Source organism: Molothrus aeneus, chromosome 10, assembly GCF_037042795.1.
Source record: "Molothrus aeneus isolate 106 chromosome 10, BPBGC_Maene_1.0, whole genome shotgun sequence".
Taxonomy (NCBI): Eukaryota; Metazoa; Chordata; class Aves; order Passeriformes; family Icteridae; genus Molothrus; species Molothrus aeneus.
Window position 1 is genome coordinate 25,142,303 of NC_089655.1, and position 19,637 is coordinate 25,161,939.

The 19,637-nt window shown below is 54.8% G+C and overlaps 1 protein-coding gene across 1 annotated transcript; it reads right to left on the reverse strand.

Annotated features, from left to right (window-relative positions):
• Positions 1–1,850: 1,850 nt before the first annotated feature.
• On the reverse strand, positions 1,851–5,177 carry P2RY1 (purinergic receptor P2Y1). Its single transcript, XM_066556579.1, has 2 exons — positions 5,069–5,177; positions 1,851–4,696 (listed from the first exon to the last, which is right to left on the reverse strand). The coding sequence occupies exon 2, from the start codon at positions 4,626–4,628 to the stop codon at positions 3,537–3,539; it is 1,092 nt and encodes a 363-aa protein (XP_066412676.1). The 5' UTR covers positions 4,629–4,696; positions 5,069–5,177; the 3' UTR covers positions 1,851–3,536.
• Between the last annotated feature and the right edge of the window lie 14,460 nt (positions 5,178–19,637).

Sequence of the window (19,637 nt, forward strand, 5' to 3'; positions counted from 1 at the left end):
CATAAATACACCCCAGAAAGGACCAGCTCAGGGACAGGCTGGCAGCTCCTCAGGGCTCCTGGAGCTCTGCTGGGTGCCTGGCTCCTGGCTGAGCAGGGCTCTCTCAGGAGGGAAACTCAGTGTGGCTGTGGCACGGCCAGGTAAGGAGGAGGTGTGGGAGCAGGCAGGAGGAACCCGGTGGGGTTTGGCAATGGCTCCAAGTGCCCAAATACAGCACAGCTGGCGAGCCGAGCAGGAGCCCTGCAGGAGGCTCTGGGCTCAGCGGCTCGGCCACAGCCCCAGCGGGACACACCAGCCGGAGCGTCACAGGGCATGGCGTGAGGTGTCACCTGGGTGTCCCCTCGGCCTGCATGGAGTGTCACAGGGCATGGAGTGTCACAGGGCACGGAGCAAGGTGTCACCTGGGTGTCCCCTCAGCCAGCACGGAGTGTCACAGGGCATGGAGCGAGGTGTCACTTGGGTGTCCCCTCGGCCAGCACGGAGCGAGGTGTCACCTGGGTGTCCCCTCAGCCAGCACGGAGTGTCACAGGGCACGGAGTGTCACAGGGCATGGAGCGAGGTGTCACATTGATGTCACCTGGGTGTCCCCTCGGCCAGCACGGAGTGTCACAGGGCATGGAGCGTCACAGGGCACGGAGCGAGGTGTCACCTCGGTGTCCCCTCAGCCAGCACGGAGTGTCATGGGGCACGGAGCGAGGTGTCACATTGGTGTCCCCTCGGCCGGCACGGAGCGAGGTGTCCCCTGGGTGTCCCCTCAGCCAGCACGGAGTGTCACAGGGCACGGAGTGAGGTGTCACCTGGATGTCCCCTGGGTGTCCCCTCGGCCGGCACGGAGCAAGGTGTCCCCTGGGTGTCCCCTCGGCCAGCACGGAGTGAGGTGTCCCCTGGGTGTCCCCTCAGCCAGCACGGAGTGTCACAGGGCACGGAGTGAGGTGTCACCTGGGTGTCCCCTGGGTGTCCCCTCGGCCGGCACGGAGCAAGGTGTCCCCTGGGTGTCCCCTCGGCCAGCACGGAGTGAGGTGTCCCCTGGGTGTCCCCTCAGCCAGCACGGAGTGTCACAGGGCACGGAGTGAGGTGTCCCCTGGATGTCCCCTGGGTGTCCCCTCGGCCGGCACGGAGTGTCACAGGGCACAGAGCGAGGTATCACCTGGATGTCCCCTGGGCCGGCACGCAGCTGCCCGGTGCCATCAGCCGCGGGGGAAGGGCGGCTCAGGGCCCGCACCGCTCGCTCCGCCAGCCCGCGCTGTGCGGGGCTCGGGCCCCCGCCGGCCCCGCGGCTCTCCCGGCCTGTCCCCTGTCCCCTCGGTGCCCCTCTGTCCCCTCGGTGCCCGCAGCAAGGGCCGCACACAGCCACGGCACGGACAGAGCGCGGGGCCGCCTGCGACCTCTGCTCGAACAGGAATTGCTGGAACGCTGTGTTTGCTAATGAACGCGAGAAAGTGACCGCACAACGCTCGGAAAAGAACAGGGTTTTCAACACAGAGCAGCAGATTCAAAGAATATCCTATTTTTATGCTCCCTCTCCGTGTAATTCATCTGCCATTCCAAACAAGACGTGCCTCAGCTGAATGAAGCCTCAAATAATCACATAATAGGAGAAGTCATTTATTGTGAATCAGGCTCTTTCTGTGGTATATAAATAGTCTGTGCTGTTCCACAGGCTTTGTCAGTCAGGATTAATTAGCAATTGACCCTTGCTTGAGATTTCTTCGCTACCTCTACATTTTTCATGGGGCTAAATGAGCTCTCCACATTGCTTTAAGAGGCTTCCTAAGCTGGAGTTTCATTTACCTCTAGGCTATAAATCAGTAGTTTAATTTATCACTAGGTTACATATCAGCAGTGAATAGTCAGGGTGGAATTGAGTTTATTATAAAGGTGTTCTGTTAGAAGACACAGTATTACAGTGATTGAAACATGCTCTTCAATTTTCCATTAATGCCCAATTCTGAATATGACCACAGAGAACCACACTTTACAAACTTTACATTTAGCATTCTAATAAATAAGTTCAATAAATAGGGACTCTGCAGAGGAAGCCGTACATATGAACAGAAGCTGCTTAACAATGTTGTCAAAAAATAACTAGAGCTGCTCTCATTTGTAACCAATCGCTGGAATTGGTAAGTAAAATATAAATATTTTACTCTTATGATGCAGACCAGAGGAACAAAGATCTGTTAAAAATCACCCTTAGGATTACATCAAACTTAATTTTGTACACTAAATTCATTATTCAGAGCATGCTTTTATACCGCTTTTAGCACAAAATATTTTCAAATACATTTATTAAAAATATGAGAAACAAGTGACACTGCCCATGTAGAATTTCATCTGTGCCTGATCACTAGCTCTTGTGTTACACAATGTTGCAGTTTGGCTAATTTTGGATGAACTATCCCACATTTGGAGAAGATCTATAGTAAAGGGCCGGATTTAGCCTGTAGTATATTGCAACATCTTGTTAATACAGTAATTTATTTGTCAAAGTACAAAAAAAATTAATTCCCCCCAAATACTGTTATATATATATTATATATATATAATCCATTTATATTATCCACTTTAATAGCCACTGTTCTTGGCACACACCTGTATGCGTAAAGGCTGCAGGAGCAGACCCTTTCTGGTAGCCACGGCAGGAGCGCGCGGTCCCCGCTGGCGTCGAGGCCTGGCACGGCTGCGGTGCCAGCAGCCCCTGCCCCGGGCAGCTCGAGCAGCGCTCCCCGGCCAGCCAGGCCACGCCAGGCCCGTCCCTGCAGCTGGCGCCGGGCATCGGAGCAGAGCCCGGAGCCGCGACCGTGCCCAGCCCCGCTCCCCGTGCCCGGCAGCGCCCGCGCGCCCGGCAGCGCCCGGGGCCGCTCCCGTCTGAGGGCACCGGGGAGCCCTGGGGGCAGCTCTGCCACGAACAACCATCGCAATCCCAAAGCACAACCATGCACACACCAGCAAAGCCTACCTTGAGTAAAACACCGGCACTGAAAGAGGACTGAACCATAAATGCCACCAAACTATCAAGTAATTATCAGCACTAGAAGTAGATGAAAAATTATACTAAAACTGAAAATGGTAACTGCATCATGACTTGGATTTAAATCCTTGCGTACAACAGCGAGTGAGCGGAGAGCCTGGTCTGTGACTGAGCCTCAGAAGACAAGATACTGCTCTTATTTTTATTTCCTATTTTTAAAGACAGGCTGACTGAGAACATTTTCAAACGTGGGAGACTAAGTCATTAAACCAGATGCACTTGGATTGCTCTCCTCCTTTAGGGGATTTACTTCATTTTATTTTATCTGACAGAAGTCAGAAATAAATGAAACTACTGAAGGAAAGCTGAATTTTAACACATTATTTTCCATTAAAATTCTTCCACTGACTTTGTTAAGCTTTTCCTAAGACCAGAAAATGAGGCTTTATCTAAAAAAGAATCTGAGACTGGTAGATTTTCCTCACACACTCGTAAGCCCTACAGTCTCCTACTGCCTCAAAGCGGAGGATTTTTTTCAAACTGTTCCCAAATCTTCTGCATTTGCTCACAAACTGGTATCTCCGTTCTGTTTATACTCTGTTAAAATATTGAGAGTCATTTCCTCACTTTTGGACTGCACGTTGTGCTCGCTCCTCCTGGATGATTTCCTGGTGGCCCTGGAAAGCTTCCTTCGGAAGGTGTCGCCTGCCAGGAAGTAAAGGATGGGGTCAACACAGCTGTTGAGGCTGGCCAGGCCCCTCGTCACTTGGTAAGTGGCATAAACCTTATCGTTGAAGGCACACATATCTGGGGTTTGAAAATCCACCCTGGCCCTTAGATTTAAGGTCTTCATCACGTGGAAGGGAAGGTAAGACACTGCAAAGACCGTCAACACAATAATGACCAGGTAAATGGATTTTCTCCTGAGAGGAGAATTGTCCAAATCCTTGTAAATCAAAGCTTTCACGATGAGCCCATAGCAACCAAGAATCACTATGAAGGGGATGCAGAACATCAGCACGGTGGTGCACATGCTATAAATGAAGTAACTTCTCAGGTAATCGTCAGCCGTCGTGTCGTAGCACGTTATGGTTTTATTTTTCCTTATCCCTGTTCCCGAGTAGAAGAGTATTGGAGAAATCACGGCCACCACGAGGACCCAGACCAGGCTGCTGATGTACACCGCGTTCTTCTTCTTCAGCCTGCCCAGCGACTTGAGGGGGTGCACCACCCCCGTGTACCTGTGCACGCTGATGCAGGTCAGAAACAGGATGCTGCCGTACAGGTTCACGTGGAAGATGAACCTCTGCAGCTTGCACATGATATCGCCGAAGATCCAGTCTGTTTTGTTGAAGTAGTAAAAGATGAGGGCGGGCAGAGTCAAGACATACAAGAAATCGGCCAGCGCCAAGTTGAACATGTAAACCGAGATGCCGCTCCAAGGCCTCATGTGGAAGACAAACATCCAGATAGCCACGCTGTTGCCCAAAAACCCCGTGATGAAGACCAGAATGTAGACGGTGGGCAGGTAATAGAACTGGAAGCCGGTTTTGGTCAGGGAGCACTTGGTGGTGACGTTTCCCGCAGACCAGCCGCTGCTGGATAACAGGTTGGGTTCAGTTCCGTTCAGAGCAGCAGAGAGAAGGACTTCGGTCATGATCCTTCCCCCAGAGTCACATAGGGCTGAGGCGAAGCAACGAAGTCTCTACAGGCACAGAAACGCATCTAAAAAAATAGGAGAGCAAAGGAAACCTAGCTGGAAGGTGAGCCCTGCCCTGCTTTCCCTCGGAGGTTTGCAAGCGGCGGCACCGGGCCCCGCTCCGCTCCCCGCCCCGCTGCCGAGGAGCCGCGCACGCCGCCGCCACCGCGTGCTGGCCCGGCCGGAGCGGGGCCGGGGACACGGGGACAGCGGCAGGGGCAGGGCGGCGGGAACGGGGCCGAACGGGGGCAGGGAGCGGCCGATCCACCCGCGCCCCCCGGCGATCGCCGCCCGTCCGGCTCCCCCTGCCCGCCGGCCACCGCCCCCCGGCCCCGCTCCCCGCCCGGCCGGCCCCGCCGCACCCCAGCCCGGCTGCAGGAGCGCCGGGGCCGCCCCACCTGCCCCCTCCTCCTCCTCGTCGTCGTCGCCGTCGTCGTCTCAGCCCGCGCTCGCCGCTCCGCGCCGCCGGCAGCGCCCGCCCGCGGGGGGCGGCGTCCCGGCCGCGGCTGCCCCGGCGCCCATGGCCGGGCAGGGCCGGGGCCGGCGGGACGGGCCCCGGACGGCGGCAGCGCCGCGGAGCGCGGCCCCTCGGCGGGCACGGCGCGGCCCCGCCGGACTGAGCCGGGCGGGACGAGGCGCGGCTCGGCCCCGGCGCGCCCGCCCCCCGCGCCGCCCCCGCACGGGCGGTGCTGCCGCGCCCGCCGCACCGGGGCCGCGCCGCGGGGACGGGGCCGGGGCCAGGCGCTGCCCTGCCCCGGGGCACCCGCCGCACCGAGCTCGGAGCGCTCCGCGCCGGGGACAGGCGGCGGCGGCGGCGGCGGGGAGCGCACGCGGTGCGGCGGGCGGGGAGCCCGGCACGGCCGCCGGTGTCTGACGGTGTCGCCGCACGGCCCGGGCAGGTGGGGCAGGAACGCCGGCCGGAGGCAGGGTCCCTTTAGCCCTCCCGGGGCCGGGCAGGGTCGCTCCAGCTCCCGCAGCGATGGGACGGGGTCCCCTCAGCCCGCAGAGGGTGGGGCAGGGTGGTGCTGCCCCAGGGCTGAGACCTCTTTGCCAGCGGGTGGGGGCCAAAGGTGCTGATCCCGGGCTGCTGCCAGAGGTGGAACAGCCCTTCCCTCATTCTGCTTTCACTCAACCCTTTGAAATCTGCTCTGCAACCCAGTTTAAGTGACACGAACATGTTAATTGCTGTAAATGGAACAGCTGAGCAGAAATATGCTCTACTGACCTCTAATTAAGCGCTATACATTTGGCACTTGAGTCAGAATATGGTTATTATTTATTGTCTTGGCAAAACACAATCTGCTGGTTTCAGCCATTTCTTCCTCGTTCCCATTTTCGCTAAGTATGGTGGGTGAGACATGAGCCAGTCAGAGCTGCTCTCAGCTCAAAGCTGTGTTCTAGACAGAGTGTTATTAGTCCTTCATGAATATGTATTCATTCCTCAAACTTTTCAGTCTGTTTAAATTATAAAACTTCTTTGCTGGGAAAGCTTAATTGGGAAATCAGCTGCATATTGTACCCCTGTGGGAATATGCAAGTGGCTGCAGATGGAGTCGCTGGCCTGGCTTCACTTTTGGGGCAACTTAAGCTACAATGTCAAAGCAACAGCTTCAGGTTTGTAAATACAGTACCTTTCCTTCTTGTGTTAGTTTTTTTCCCCTTCTTTTTTTATCCACTAACAACTGCTTATTCAGTATTTTAAGATTCTTTTAAATTTTAACACAAAATGAGTGTGAAGAGAAAGGAAAGCAAAAAAGGAGACAAGAAGTGTAACACCTATGAAATCCATGTTGTACAGCGAGCCTGGTTTGCAGAGCTGTTCTGTGGTGCCCTCTAGGATTTGAGAGCCCTGGAAAAACAAATCCTGACTCTTCAAATTCCCAGGAAAGCAAACACCCAACCCACGAGCCAGACACATGGCAAATGCAGTGCAATGATATCAAGCCTACCCCACCAGCATGGGAAAAGCCATCTTGCTCCTCTGAGAGTCAGCTGTATGACCCAAAACAGAATTTATTTTAATGAAGGACTTGGATTATTGTGTAAAAAAGTAATAAAATATGCAAACAGATGCTATTAGCAGAGGAGAAACCTTTTAGTTTCTCTATCCCTTTGTCAGAGCAGTGTCACTAGTGACTTCTCAGTGCCACGGCTCGCTGCAGCTTCTCGTGGCAGCTTGCTGGAGTTTCCTGTCTTGAGCAAATTTTGAGTCACACTGAAGCCGTGCCGATAGCATCAGCAAACACACGCTCTGAACTCCAGCCTGCCTCCTGGTCACCTGAGCAGCGCTGCAAACCCCAGCTGGAAAGGCAAAAGGTTGGAGCAGCCATTCTGGGAGCACGCAGCTGCCGAGGAAGGAGGCATTCCTGGGCTGGAGCCAGGCTGAGGGGCAGGCAAGGCCAGGCAGGGGAGCGGGCCCTGGGGAGCTGCTGTGCTGGCAGCGTGGCCGGAGCGGCGGGAGGCTGAGCTGCAGGGAGGGTGGTGATCTGCAGGGAGGGTGGTGATCTGCAGGGAGGGTGGTGATCTGCCCAGAGGATGGTGATCTGCAGGGAGGATGATGATGTGCCCAGAGGATGGTGACCTGCCTGGAGGATGGTGACCTGCTCAGAGGATGGTGCTCAGCCCAGAGGATGATGGTGTGCCCAGAGGATGATGATGTGCCTTGAGGATGTTCCATGTGTGCTGTCCTTGCCCAGGCACCTGCAGGTCACGCTGACCTCGGGGGAATGCTGACAGACAGAGAGACACCCCTGGGGAACCCGTGGCTGCATGGAGAGGTGACAGCTGGACTGGCAGGACATTCCTGAGCTACCCGTGTGTGTGCTGAAGGATGGACACAAAGGTGCAAACACTGAAGGCAGAAGTGCTCTGTACTGAATCCATCCTTCCCCTTCTTCACCTGCAGTACTCTTGATCTGTTACTACACACCCCAAACTCAGATTTATAATCTGGTCTGAGACTACAATTTATTCAGTCTTCCCTGCCAGGGCAGGATTTTCCAAGATACCTGACTCATCCCTGTAACCTTGTTCTGAGTGTCATCTCATTTTTCAATGGCTCTTGGGAAGGGTGGGCCGCTGAACAGGCTCTGGTTGTGACAGTAGCTGACATGGATTTCAGGCACAAGCTGCCTCCCTGCCCCAGCAGGGTTGGTGGCAAATCCCTGCACCCAAGCAGCCTGTGCTGTCCAGGCAGCTCATCCCTGCCCTCAGCGTGGCCCTCTGAGCCTGCTGGGAATGGAGATCTCACATCCTGGCTTCAGCACTTTGCACATTCTTGCTGCAGTGCTTCAGCTGCAAAAGGTCCAAACACATGAGTAAAGAACGAGGCAGATTTTTTCTCAGCCACGCTGTTCCATGCCTTCTTCCCCAGCCAGCAAACGAGTGCCTTCCTGCTTGCCACGCTGAGCTGTTCTTATTTTGGAGCACAACACGAAGCATGTTGCTTTAGCACCTTTTCCTCCATCGCTCCAGCATATGCCTGGAGCTGACTTGGTTTCTGTCTGGTAGAGCTGGAGCTGAATTCCTTCCAGCTCTGCCTCTTAATGCATTTTCTGCAAAATCTGGGATTTTATACCACTGATTTCCATTAAACTGAATGTTTTGTTCTGCTAACAGCTGATTTAACCCAAACGGATGATATATCCCTAACGAGGAACCAAAGTGTGCTGGAGCACAAATGGAAATTCCCAGTCAGTCCAATTAGAGCTGAGCTGTTGTGGTGTGGGGGAGTGTGAAGGGAACAGGCTGCTCCTGCATCCAGCTGTTGGTGCTGGTTATCAGAAGGCTCAGATGTCAGCATCTCAGGGTGTGCTGGTACCAGCAAGGGGCCCAGCCCAGGTGCAGGCTGAGAGCTGCTGGAAAGGACCCTTGTGAATGGTCACCACAACACCTGCCCGTAGAGAGGGAAAATAAATACATATATACACACAGAGAGGGTGTAAGGCACGCTGCATCTCACTCAGGAGAGCTGCTGGAAAGGACAGGTGAGCACAGAGATTGCAGGGTGAGCACAGAGTTTGGAGATTGAGCTGCTCTCAACTCCCCACCACAGGACACCTTACCTGCTGCACAAATGCCTATCTCACACTTTACCTCAATTGGCTTGTGACCTACCTATTGGCTTCTGGAGAGTTTCATTTGCCTTCACCTTAGGAAACTCTTTAGGTCAAACAACAATTTACCACATTGTTTTCTGTCTTCCGTTCCTGAAGCTTCTTTTATTCCTTTTTCGTGTGCCACAGAAGACGGCATCTCTTCCCAGCACCGTTTATACACCCTGCAGGCTTTCCATGGGGAGCCCAAAATACAATTTATTTCATTTCAAAATACTTCTGCCTGCAGCGTACAAAATACTTTACAATATTCCCTTTACCTCACAGTATTCCCCTCTCCCCTAGTCAAGGGCAGGTTTCTGGTGGGCAGCTCTGCACCAGCCCCAGGGACCCTGTGGCCCAGGGCACCCCAGGAGCTGCTGTGGTGCAGGAAGGAGCTGGTGTGCCTGGATGGCCGTGCCCAGGTGAGGGCAGGGGGAGTGGCCGTGCCCAGGTGAGGGCAGGGGAGCGGCCGTGCCCAGGTGAGGGCAGGGGAGCAGCCGTGCCCAGGTGAGGGCAGGGGAGCAGCCGTGCCCGGGTGAGGGCAGGGGAGAGGCCGTGCCCAGGTGAGGGCAGGGGAGCAGCCAGGGCAGGGGGAGCGGCTGTGCCCAGGTGAGGGCAGGGGAGAGACTGTGCCCAGGTGAGGGCAGGGGAGCGGCTGTGCCCAGGTGAGGGCAGGGGAGCGGCCATGTCCAGGTGAGGGCAGGGGAGCGGCCATGTCCAGGTGAGGGCAGGGGGAGCGGCCGTGCCCAGGTGAGGGCAGGGGAGAGGCCGTGCCCAGGTGAAGGCAGGGGAGAGGCCGTACCCAGGTGAGGGCAGGGGAGAGGCCGTACCCAGGTGAGGGCAGGGGAGAGGCCGTGCCCGGGTGAGGGCAGGGGAGAGGCCGTGCCCAGGTGAGGGCAGGGGAGAGGCCGTGCCCAGGTGAGGGCAGGGGAGCGGCCATGTCCAGGTGAGGGCAGGGGGAGCGGCCGTGCCGCGGATCCTCCCCCACCACCGCCGCTGTTTGCCTTTCCTCGGAAAGCAAACCGGGGAAGTGGCAGCTCAAGAGCTGATAAGGATAATTGGACGTGTCCGTGGCAGATAGGACGCGCAGGGCTGCCAGGGGATGTGCCCGAAGCTGAGCGGCAGAAAGGAGCTCACCCTGCCCAACTCCCCTCCAGGAGGTGCGGGTGGGGCCGGGCTCTGCTCCCTCAGAAGCAGGGGCAAACAAACCCGGTTTCTGCCTGAGGCTGAACAGGGGGAAACGTCTCCACCCAAAGGGTTGTGCGGCCTCGCACAGCTGCCAGGGCAATGGCGGAGTCCCCATGCCGGAGGGATTTAAAAGCCCTGTGGGTGTGGCACTGGAGAACTGGAGTAAGTGGTGGCGCTGGCAGGGCGGGGGCACTCGATGGTCCTGGAGAGCTTCTCCAGCCTCAGTGGTTCTGTGGTTCTGTGGCTCTGAGCTCGGCTGGTGCCTCTGTCCTTGCTGTCCTTGCAGAGCAGCAGCTGCTGTCCCTGGGGCCTCCCCCCACAGGTTAGGGGGTGACAGAATCTCGCTGCGCCCAGCCCTGCAGGGACTCCCCGTGTCCTGCTGTGGCCTGGGGAGCAGCTCCCTCCCCTCCAGCACAAGGGGAGCCGGCTCCTCTCTGCTGTTTCATGTCTGAGCTGACATTTTGCTGTCTGGAAAACAAAAGCTGTTCCTGGGCTCGTTAAGTGGATCTCACACAGCACGGTGTGTGCCCCAGGGAGGCAGAGCCCCACAGGGTGTGAGCTCTGGGGCACAGTGGCACTGGTGAGCCCTGGGGAGGAGGTGGTGGCTCTGTGAGCAGCAGGGGAGGTGGGCAGTGTCCAGCCCTGGGCTGGGAGCATTCAACAGGCCGGGCTGGGTCCCGTGGGAGCTCCACAGAGTGCTCCTCCTGAGGGCTTTGCTTCTCCCTTTTGGCCTTTTTAATATTATAAACCAACAAGGATAATGAAGCTGTTCTGGAGTCCCTTCTGTATTCCAGAATATGCAAATGGTTTGTGATAGCAATACAGCACAGCAATAATTGGAGTTAATGGAGGTGAGTTATTAATCCTAGTAGAGCAACTACACTTCCAGTGCCTAAAGATAACACAGGATCCTGGAAAACTTGTTCTAATTACAGCAGGGAGCAATCTTGCCTTCTTCCTATATGGCCATTTAAACTGAAATTACTATCCTCAGTAGAAAAGCTCTTTTGTTCAGCTCCTGGCCAAGAAAGACAATTCTGCTGAGGCAGTTTGATAGCACATTAATACTCACATTATACAATTTCCTCAAATGGCCAGGAAGACAAACAGGTCAGAAACACTGAAGATCACACAGCAGGGGAGACAAAATTAAATATTTCAATTAAGAATTTGCTAGCTAATGCATAGGGGGAATGAATGTGGTGCTGCCTCTGAGGTGCTGTGACCAAAGCTATGACCCAGCTGCTGGTAGGGCACTACTGAGACATCAGCAGGTGCCTCCTTCCAGCCCTGGGAGGTTCCTCATGTGGGCACAAGTGGGGGCAGCAGCCAAGCCTGGGACAGAAGAAGTCAAACAGAGCTCAGAAAACACCTGTCATTGCATCAGCATCACATCACAGCCAGCATCATCTGCTGATGTTTAGCAAATATTAGCAATACGGTTCATATTGGATTTTTCATTACATTTCCCTTTTGGTATTTCTTTATATATTTATTTAAATGTCGGCAAAACCATTTCTTGATGTTCTAGTGCAGATTTGATAGGTGATCTATTTGGTACAAATAAGTCTTCTCAACCCTCAAAACCTCAAACAGCTAAAATCAGGCACAGTTTCAGGTGCTAAACTCATAAAAGAGATGTTAAAGCTGATGTGAGAGAGCTTTTCCAAGCTAGGACAGTGAAATCAGAGGGCAGTAATGTAATGAGAGGTGAGAGCCCAGAACATCACCCTTCAATGCAGCCACAGCCACAAATCCAAGCTGGTGGAGGTGCCGCTGTTCCCAAACCCCTCCAGAACGGCTGGAGCCCTCCGGAGCTGCCCTCCCTCCTCCTTCCTGCCTCCCCTGCCCACATTTCCTCCCGATCAGCTCCACACGAGCTGCTCTGAGCCGAGGCACGCCCTGCACAGCCCGGCACGCTCAGCACAGCGCGGGGTTGGCTCAGGGCTGCCTTCCCTGCTCTGGGGCATCCACCCTGCTCCCCTGGTACCTCTCTGGCCTCCCTGCCCGGGACATCCACCCTGTGCCCCTGTGCCCCTGTGTCCCGGGACATCCACCCTGCTCCCCTGTGTCCCTCCCTGCCCCGGGACATCCACCCTCTTGGGTTTTGGTTGTTGATTGCTGCCCTGAAATGTGCAGGGTGTCTCCGTTTTGGCCCGTGCATCCAAAGAACGAGTCAGAGCTCTTCACTTTTCGGTCTTGAGGTTGTTTATTAATTCTTATCTATAAAATTTTCTTTCTGCCCAGCCGAGGTCTGCTCAGCAGGGCAGCCACAGGCACTCTGACCGCCCCCAAGGAGGTGTTGTCCTTTTATACTACAAACTACATATATCATATTTACAATTACTTTCCAATACCTATCACCTATTTAAGATAGTGCACTTCTATTTTAAACCAATCCCAAAGTGCCAGCATCACTGCAGAAGATGGAGACCAAAAAGAAGAAGAAAGGCTGGACACGCCCAAGTTCCTCCATCTTGTCCCCACAACCCCCATACCAAAAATTCTAAAATCTACATTTTCACCCTGTGATAATTTTATTATTGTACTATTCAAACTTCTGTGACTTTTAGGTCCTCATACAAAGCTGGAAATTTGCTCCACAGGTCATAATCCAATCCCCAGGTTCTCTGGGCTCTGTGCCAGGGTCTCTGAGCCCCCGGCAGGGTCCTGGCAGCTCTGGACACCCAGAGGGATGCACTGAGTTCCAACACCACCCTGCTCCCCTTGTGCCTGGCCTGGAGCACCCACAGCTCCCAGCAATGATCCCTCATGGCTCTGCCTAATGGGTCCAAAGACCTGCCCTGGCACTGCTGGTACAAAGCAGGGCAAACAAAGAGCAGGGAAGGTGCAATTCCCTTCCATCCCTGCTGCCAGGGTGAAACCCAAGTGGTCCTGGCAGGAGGAGCCCCCTCCTGCCCTCAGCACCAGCTCGGCCTGTCCATCCCTCACAGCACTTTGCCTTTCTGCAAATGCCCTCCCTCACTGCCTCCCATCCCTGCCCAAGGGTTACTTAGGGGAAGGAATGGCCTGGAAAGTACCAGTCATGGAAATGGGAGTCAAATCGTTCAGTTTAGTGCTGCCACATAATGAATTCTGATTTTTAGCCTGATGCCTATTCTCACTTTTATTTTATTTCAGGAATATCTGAAAATGCAGTAATGACAAAGAAGTGTCAGGAGTTTAAACTAAGCATTAAAAGCCCCCTTTTCTGAGCTCTTTCTAACAGGTTTGAAGCAGATGGGGGTAGGAGCACCTTGAGCAACACCTCTGCACTGCTATCTCCACAGCCAGATCTTTCTATCCCTTCCCAGCTATTGTTCCCTCCCTCATTGTGCTGCAGCTCTCTCTCCCTGGCTGCTCTGGCCTCCTTCCTCCCGGGGCTGTGTGGGGCACAGTGACCCCTCATCATTGGGGCTGTGTGGGGCACAGTGACCCCTGTGTGGGGCACAATGACCCCTCATTATTGGGGCTGTGTGGGGCACAGTCACCCCTGTGTGGGGCACAGTGACCCCTCATCATTGGGGCTGTGTGGGGAACAGTCACCCCTCATCACTGGGGCTGTGTGGGGCACAGTCACCCCTCATCACTGAGGCTGTGTGGGGCACAGTCACCCCTCATCACTGAGGCTGTGTGGGGAACAGTCACCCCTCATCACTGGGGCTGTGTGGGGCACAGTCACCCCTCATCACTGGGGCTGTGTGGGGCACAGTGATCCCTCATCACTGGGGCTGTGTGGGGCACAGTCACCCCTGTGTGGGGCACAGTGACCCCTCATCATTGGGGCTGTGTGGGGAACAGTCACCCCTCATCACTGAGGCTGTGTGGAGCACAGTCACCCCTCATCCCCAGGGCTGTGTGGGGCACAGTGACCCCTGTGTGGGGCACAGTCACCCCTCGTCATTGGGGCTGTGTGGGGCACAGTCACCCTTCATTCCTGGGGCTGTGTGGGGCACAGTCACCCCTCATCCATGGGGCTGTGTGGGGCACAGTCACCCCTCATCCATGGGGCTGTGTGGGGCACAGTGACCCCTCATTATTGGGGCTGTGTGGGGCACAGTGACCCCTCATTACTGGGGCTGTGTGGGGCACAGTGACCCCTCATTATTGGGGCTGTGTGGGGCACAGTCACCCCTCATTATTGGGACTGTGTGGGGCACAGTGACCCCTCATTATTGGGACTGTGTGGGGCACAGTCACCCCTCATCACTGAGGCTGTGTGGGGCACAGTGACCCCTCATTACTGGGGCTGTGTGGGGCACAGTGACCCCTCATTACTGGGGCTGTGTGGGGCACAGTGACCCCTGTGTGGGGCACAGTCACCCCTCATCACCGGCTGCTCCCTGTCCTGTCTCTCAGGACCTGGTGCTCTCGGCTGGTTTTGGTGCTGCCCTGGGCTGAAGCCCAGCAATGAGTGTTTTGCTGTCTCAGAGCACTTGTGTGCACCTCCACGCTGACCTCAGGGACGCTTCTGTCTGCACGTGCCAGCTGAAGGTGGAGCTCAGCAGCTCCCAGTGATGGCGAGGAAGGAGGTGATGCCAAGGAGCAAGCACAGAGGCACATCAGTACCAAAATGAAACCCTCTAAAGCTGACCCTGCAGGACACAGACACGCCAGCTGAGCCCTCACTGCATGCAGACCCCTGGCACTCCTCCCCAAGGCCATTTCCAGCACAGGGGCAGCCCCTGAAGCACAGCTTTGGTTGGAGCTGCTCTAGCTGCAGTGCTGGGGGTGGCCCTGCTGCAGGGGCCCTCTGTCCCCACGTTCCCTCCTCCCTGCTGAAATGCCAAACGCGAATAAACTCGTTTGGTTTGCACCCTGAGCCATGGCCCTCTGCCCCTGCTGTGGCACTGGGACCCCCGGCAGCAGGACTTGGCACCCCACACCCAGGTGAGGCCAATGCATCTTCCCCTGCTGCCCTTCAGCCTCTGCTCGCCCTGTGCTAATGCTTCCCATCCCTTAATGACTGATTGTTTATCCAGCTCTTAAGGGATTAACCTTTGTCTTTTCAATTTGGAGCTTCAGGAGCTTATTCTATGAGCCCAGTCTAAAAATGTACCGGAAAAAAAATTACTGGCATAGATAATCCTTTTTATAACCTCTAGAATTTGACTAAAAGAACCCACTGTTAAGGAAAAATACATCTGTTAATGTTCAAACATGAGTGAGCCTGGTTGTTGCTGTACAAACCTTTTAAAGCTATTAATGATTGATTTTAAAGTCTCATATTTAGTGGGGGGGCAAGATCAGCACTGACTTAGAACCACAGCAAACTGGGGGGTGGGAAGGCAGAACCTCCTCTGTGAGTTCCTCTTTTTGCTGCTTTGATTTCTAAATGAGGTGAAGCCAATTATAAATGGGGCAGGTGAAAGAACTGCACTCCCAGATCTGCAGGGATGGATCTGGTAAGGACCAACCCCAAACCATTCTGTGTCATGGTTTGGGTTTTCCAAAGAGCAGCTCATCCTTCATGCTCAGGAGCAGCACCCTGGCACAGAGCTCTGGGTTTCCCTTGGCAGACTCATTCCCCCTGCCTGACACTTCCATTGCAAACTGTAGACTGAGGTGTTTTATCCTGTTCTGGTGAGAAGCCCGATGGACAGGAACAGGCTGGACAGGAACTAAGTTCAAACTTAGCCCAAAATTGGGCATGGGCAGGAGGAGCAGGAGGTGACACCTCAGCAGCAGCCAGTGCTGCATCCAGCCCTGGGGCCTCCAACACAGAGGGGACATGGAGATGCTGGAGCAAATCCAGAGGAGACCATGAAGGTGCTCCAAGGGCTGGAGCCCCTCTGGAGCCAGGCTGGCAGAGCTGGGGGGGCTCACCTGGAGAGGAGAAGCTCCAGGCAGAGCTCAGAGCCCCTGGCAGGGCCTGAAGGGGCTCCAGGAGAGCTGCAGAGGGACTGGGGACAAGGATGGAGGGACAGGAGCCAGGGAATGGCTGCCAGTGCCAGAGGGCAGGGATGGGTGGGAGATTGGGAATTGGGAATTCCTGGCTGGGATGGGATTCCCAGAGCAGCTGGGGCTGCCCCTGCATCCCTGGCAGTGCCCAAGGCCAGGCTGGACACTGGGGCTGGGAGCACCCTGGGATAGTGGAAGGTGTCCCTGCCATGGCAGGGGTGGCACTGGGTGGGCTCTGAGGTCCCTCCCAGCCCGTCTGGGTCTCTGTGCTTGCCAGGGTCAGGGCGTGCTGACTGTCCCAGGGCTGCTGCAGCTGCCCCGTCCCTGGGGCTGGCCTGGCTGCCAGCAGTGGCCCCAGGAGGGGAGGGCAGAGCCACCAAGCTGCTGTTTACAGCCCAGCCTGGTTTGCTCAGCTGCTTTAACAGCGTGTGAGTGATGAGGGAGCGCTGAGCAGAGGGGAGCAGGGCTTTGCCTCCTGCTGTGTTTGTGCTGTGCCTGGCAGGAAGGCACACTCCACGCTGTCTTAATGGAAATAAATACCTCCCTGCTACAGGTGCTAATAAGGCTTCATCTGTTTGGCTCGGGGAGCTGCCTCAGGAGCCCTGCCAAACCCCCACGGCCTGCCTGCAGCCAAGGAAGGAGCAGCCAGAGCTGGGGATGAGTGCTGCTGTAAAGTAATGAGGAGTGGGCTCATCCTGCCCAGCTCACGGGCCAAATAATGACACCACAGCTCTGAGGTCAGATCTGATGGTTCAGTGAGCTGGGGATGGATGATGGATGGATGGATGGATGGATGGATGGATGGATGGATGGATGGATGATGGATGGATGGATGGATGGATGGATGGATGGATGGATGGATGGATGGATAATGGATGATGGATGGATAGATGGATGGATGGATGGATGGATGGATGGATGGATAATGGATGATGGATGGATGGATGGATGGATAATGGATGGATGATGGATGGATGGATGGATGGATGGATGGATGGATGGATGGATGGATGGATGGATGGATGATGGATGGATGGATGATGGATGGATGGATGGATGGATGGATGGATGGATGGATGGATGGATGGATGATGGATGGATGATGGATGGATGATGGATGGATGGATGGATGGATGGATGGATGGATGGATGGATGGATAATGGATGATGGATGGATGATGGATGGATGATGGATGGATGGATGGATAATGGATGGATGGATGGATGGATGGATGGATGGATGGATGGATGGATGGATGGATAATGGATGATGGATGGATGATGGATGGATAATGGATGGATGGATGGATGGATGGATGATGGATGGATGGATGGATGATGGATGGATGATGGATGGATGGATGGATGATGGATGGATGGATGGATGGATGGATGGATGGATGGATGGATGGATGATGGATGGATGGATGGATGGATGGATAATGGATGGATGGATGGATGATGGATGGATGATGGATGGATGGATGGATGATGGATGGATGATGGATGGATGGATGGATGGATGATGGATGGATGGATGGATGATGGATGGATGGATGGATGGATGGATGGATGGATGGATGGATGGATGGATGGATAATGGATGGATGGATGGATGATGGATGGATGATGGATGGATGGATGGATGGATGGATGGATGGATGGATGGATGGATGGATGATGGATGGATGGATGGATGGATGGATGGATGGATGGATGGATGGATGGATGGATAATGGATGATGGATGGATGATGGATGGATGATGGATGGATGGATGGATAATGGATGGATGGATGGATGGATGGATGGATGGATGGATGGATGGATGGATGATGGATGGATGATGGATGGATGGATGGATGATGGATGGATGATGGATGGATGGATGGATGGATAATGGATGGATGGATGGATGATGGATGGATGGATGATGGATGGATGGATGGATGGATGGATGGATGGATGGATGGATGGATGGATGGATGGATGATGGATGGATGGATGGATGATGGATGGATGGATGGATGGATGGATGGATGATGGATGGATGGATGGATGGATGGATGGATGGATGGATGATGGATGGATGGATGGATGGATGGATGGATGGATGGATGATGGATGGATGATGGATGGATGGATGGATGATGGATGGATGGATGGATGGATGATGGATGGATGGATGGATGGATGATGGATGGATGGATGATGGATGGATGATGGATGGATGGATGATGGATGGATGGATGGATGGATGGATGGATGGATGGATGGATGGATGGATGATGGATGGATGGATGGATGGATGGATGATGGATGGATGATGGATGGATGATGGATGGATGGATGGATGGATGGATGGATGGATGATGGATGGATGGATGGATGGATGATGGATGGATGGATGGATGATGGATGGATGATGGATGGATGGATGATGGATGGATGAATGATGGATGGCAGCACCCCCCCTGCCTGGCACACCAGCCTGGCCCAGCAACCCAACAGGGAGCACAGCCTTGCCTGCGTCCTCTCCAGGGCAAAGCAGTGATTCTGGGGTTGCAGCCCTCCAGGCTGCTGCTGGTTGGTCTGGGCAGCAGAGCAGAGAGGCCAGCCCGTGTCTCTCCTGTGTCCCTGCCGTGTCCCTGTGGTGTCTCTGCTCTGTCCCTGCCGTGTCCCTGCTCCCTCGCCCCCTCCCCGATGCTCAAGCCCCAGCAGCAGCCCCTGGCCAGAGGAATTCCTCTGTGGCAGAGGTACCCAGGGCCCCAGTGCCCCTGCTTTCTGGAGCAGCAGCTGCCCTTTCATGAGAAAATTCCGTGTCTGTAAACACTGATGAGAGGACAAGGGGGCACGGAGGAAGGTCAGATCCAGAGCCTTCCGTCACAGTGGAGGTTGTGTAGAAAACATAAAAACTGCGTTTTACAGCTCCCTGACAAGCAGCTTCCCCATGCCTGCCCTGCATGCCAGGTCCCAATGCCACCTGTTTAAACCTCATCTCTTCTCTGTGCTTTTCTCTAGTGGGTAAAACCTGATTTTTAAAAATTATTTTTTAGCACTGATTAATATTAAAGCACATCTCCTTTGGGGCTGTTTAAAAAAATGCAGAACCTATGGTGGAGGGGGGGGGGGGGGAACACTAACGGGCACCAAACCACATAATTTAATTTATATTTTCCTGTTTAAATTAAGGCAGAGTTTTAAAAGGCTTTTTAAAACCAGGGCAAAGGATTCTCTGGTGGTGTTAACTGGGCCACTTAGAGCAAATGGGCTTTAGCAGAGAAATGCACAAATAAAGGTGCTGTTCTAGCAGTGATCACGGAGCAGGCAGCGAATCCTCAGTGAAAGCACAGAGAAGTGACAGGCTCGTGGTTATTGACTTTGGGTTTTGAAATGAAATTACAGCAATTATTTTGCTCTTGCGAACAAGAGACGCAGAATTAATAGAATTCGCAGGAGATGAATATTCAATTATCCGGGGTTAGGGGGGTTTGTGGTGCTGTCAGCCCGTGCCACAGCAGTAAAACAAACATTCCTTGGGAGAGCTGAGTCCCGGGGTGGCTCCCTGGGGCACCCCTGGCCAAGGCTCCAGCCCTGCAGCACCTCAGGCCAGGCCTGGGCACCTTTCCCAGCCCCAGGGCAGCTTTGCAAGGACAAGTTCAGCTGGAGAATTTTCAGATTCCCCTGCTCGGGGTGGGCTCCAATGCCAGGCCAGCTCCTGCCCCCTCCCCACAGCCGAGCCCTGCCTGGTGCAGAGCCCCAGGTGCCCCAGAGGACACAGC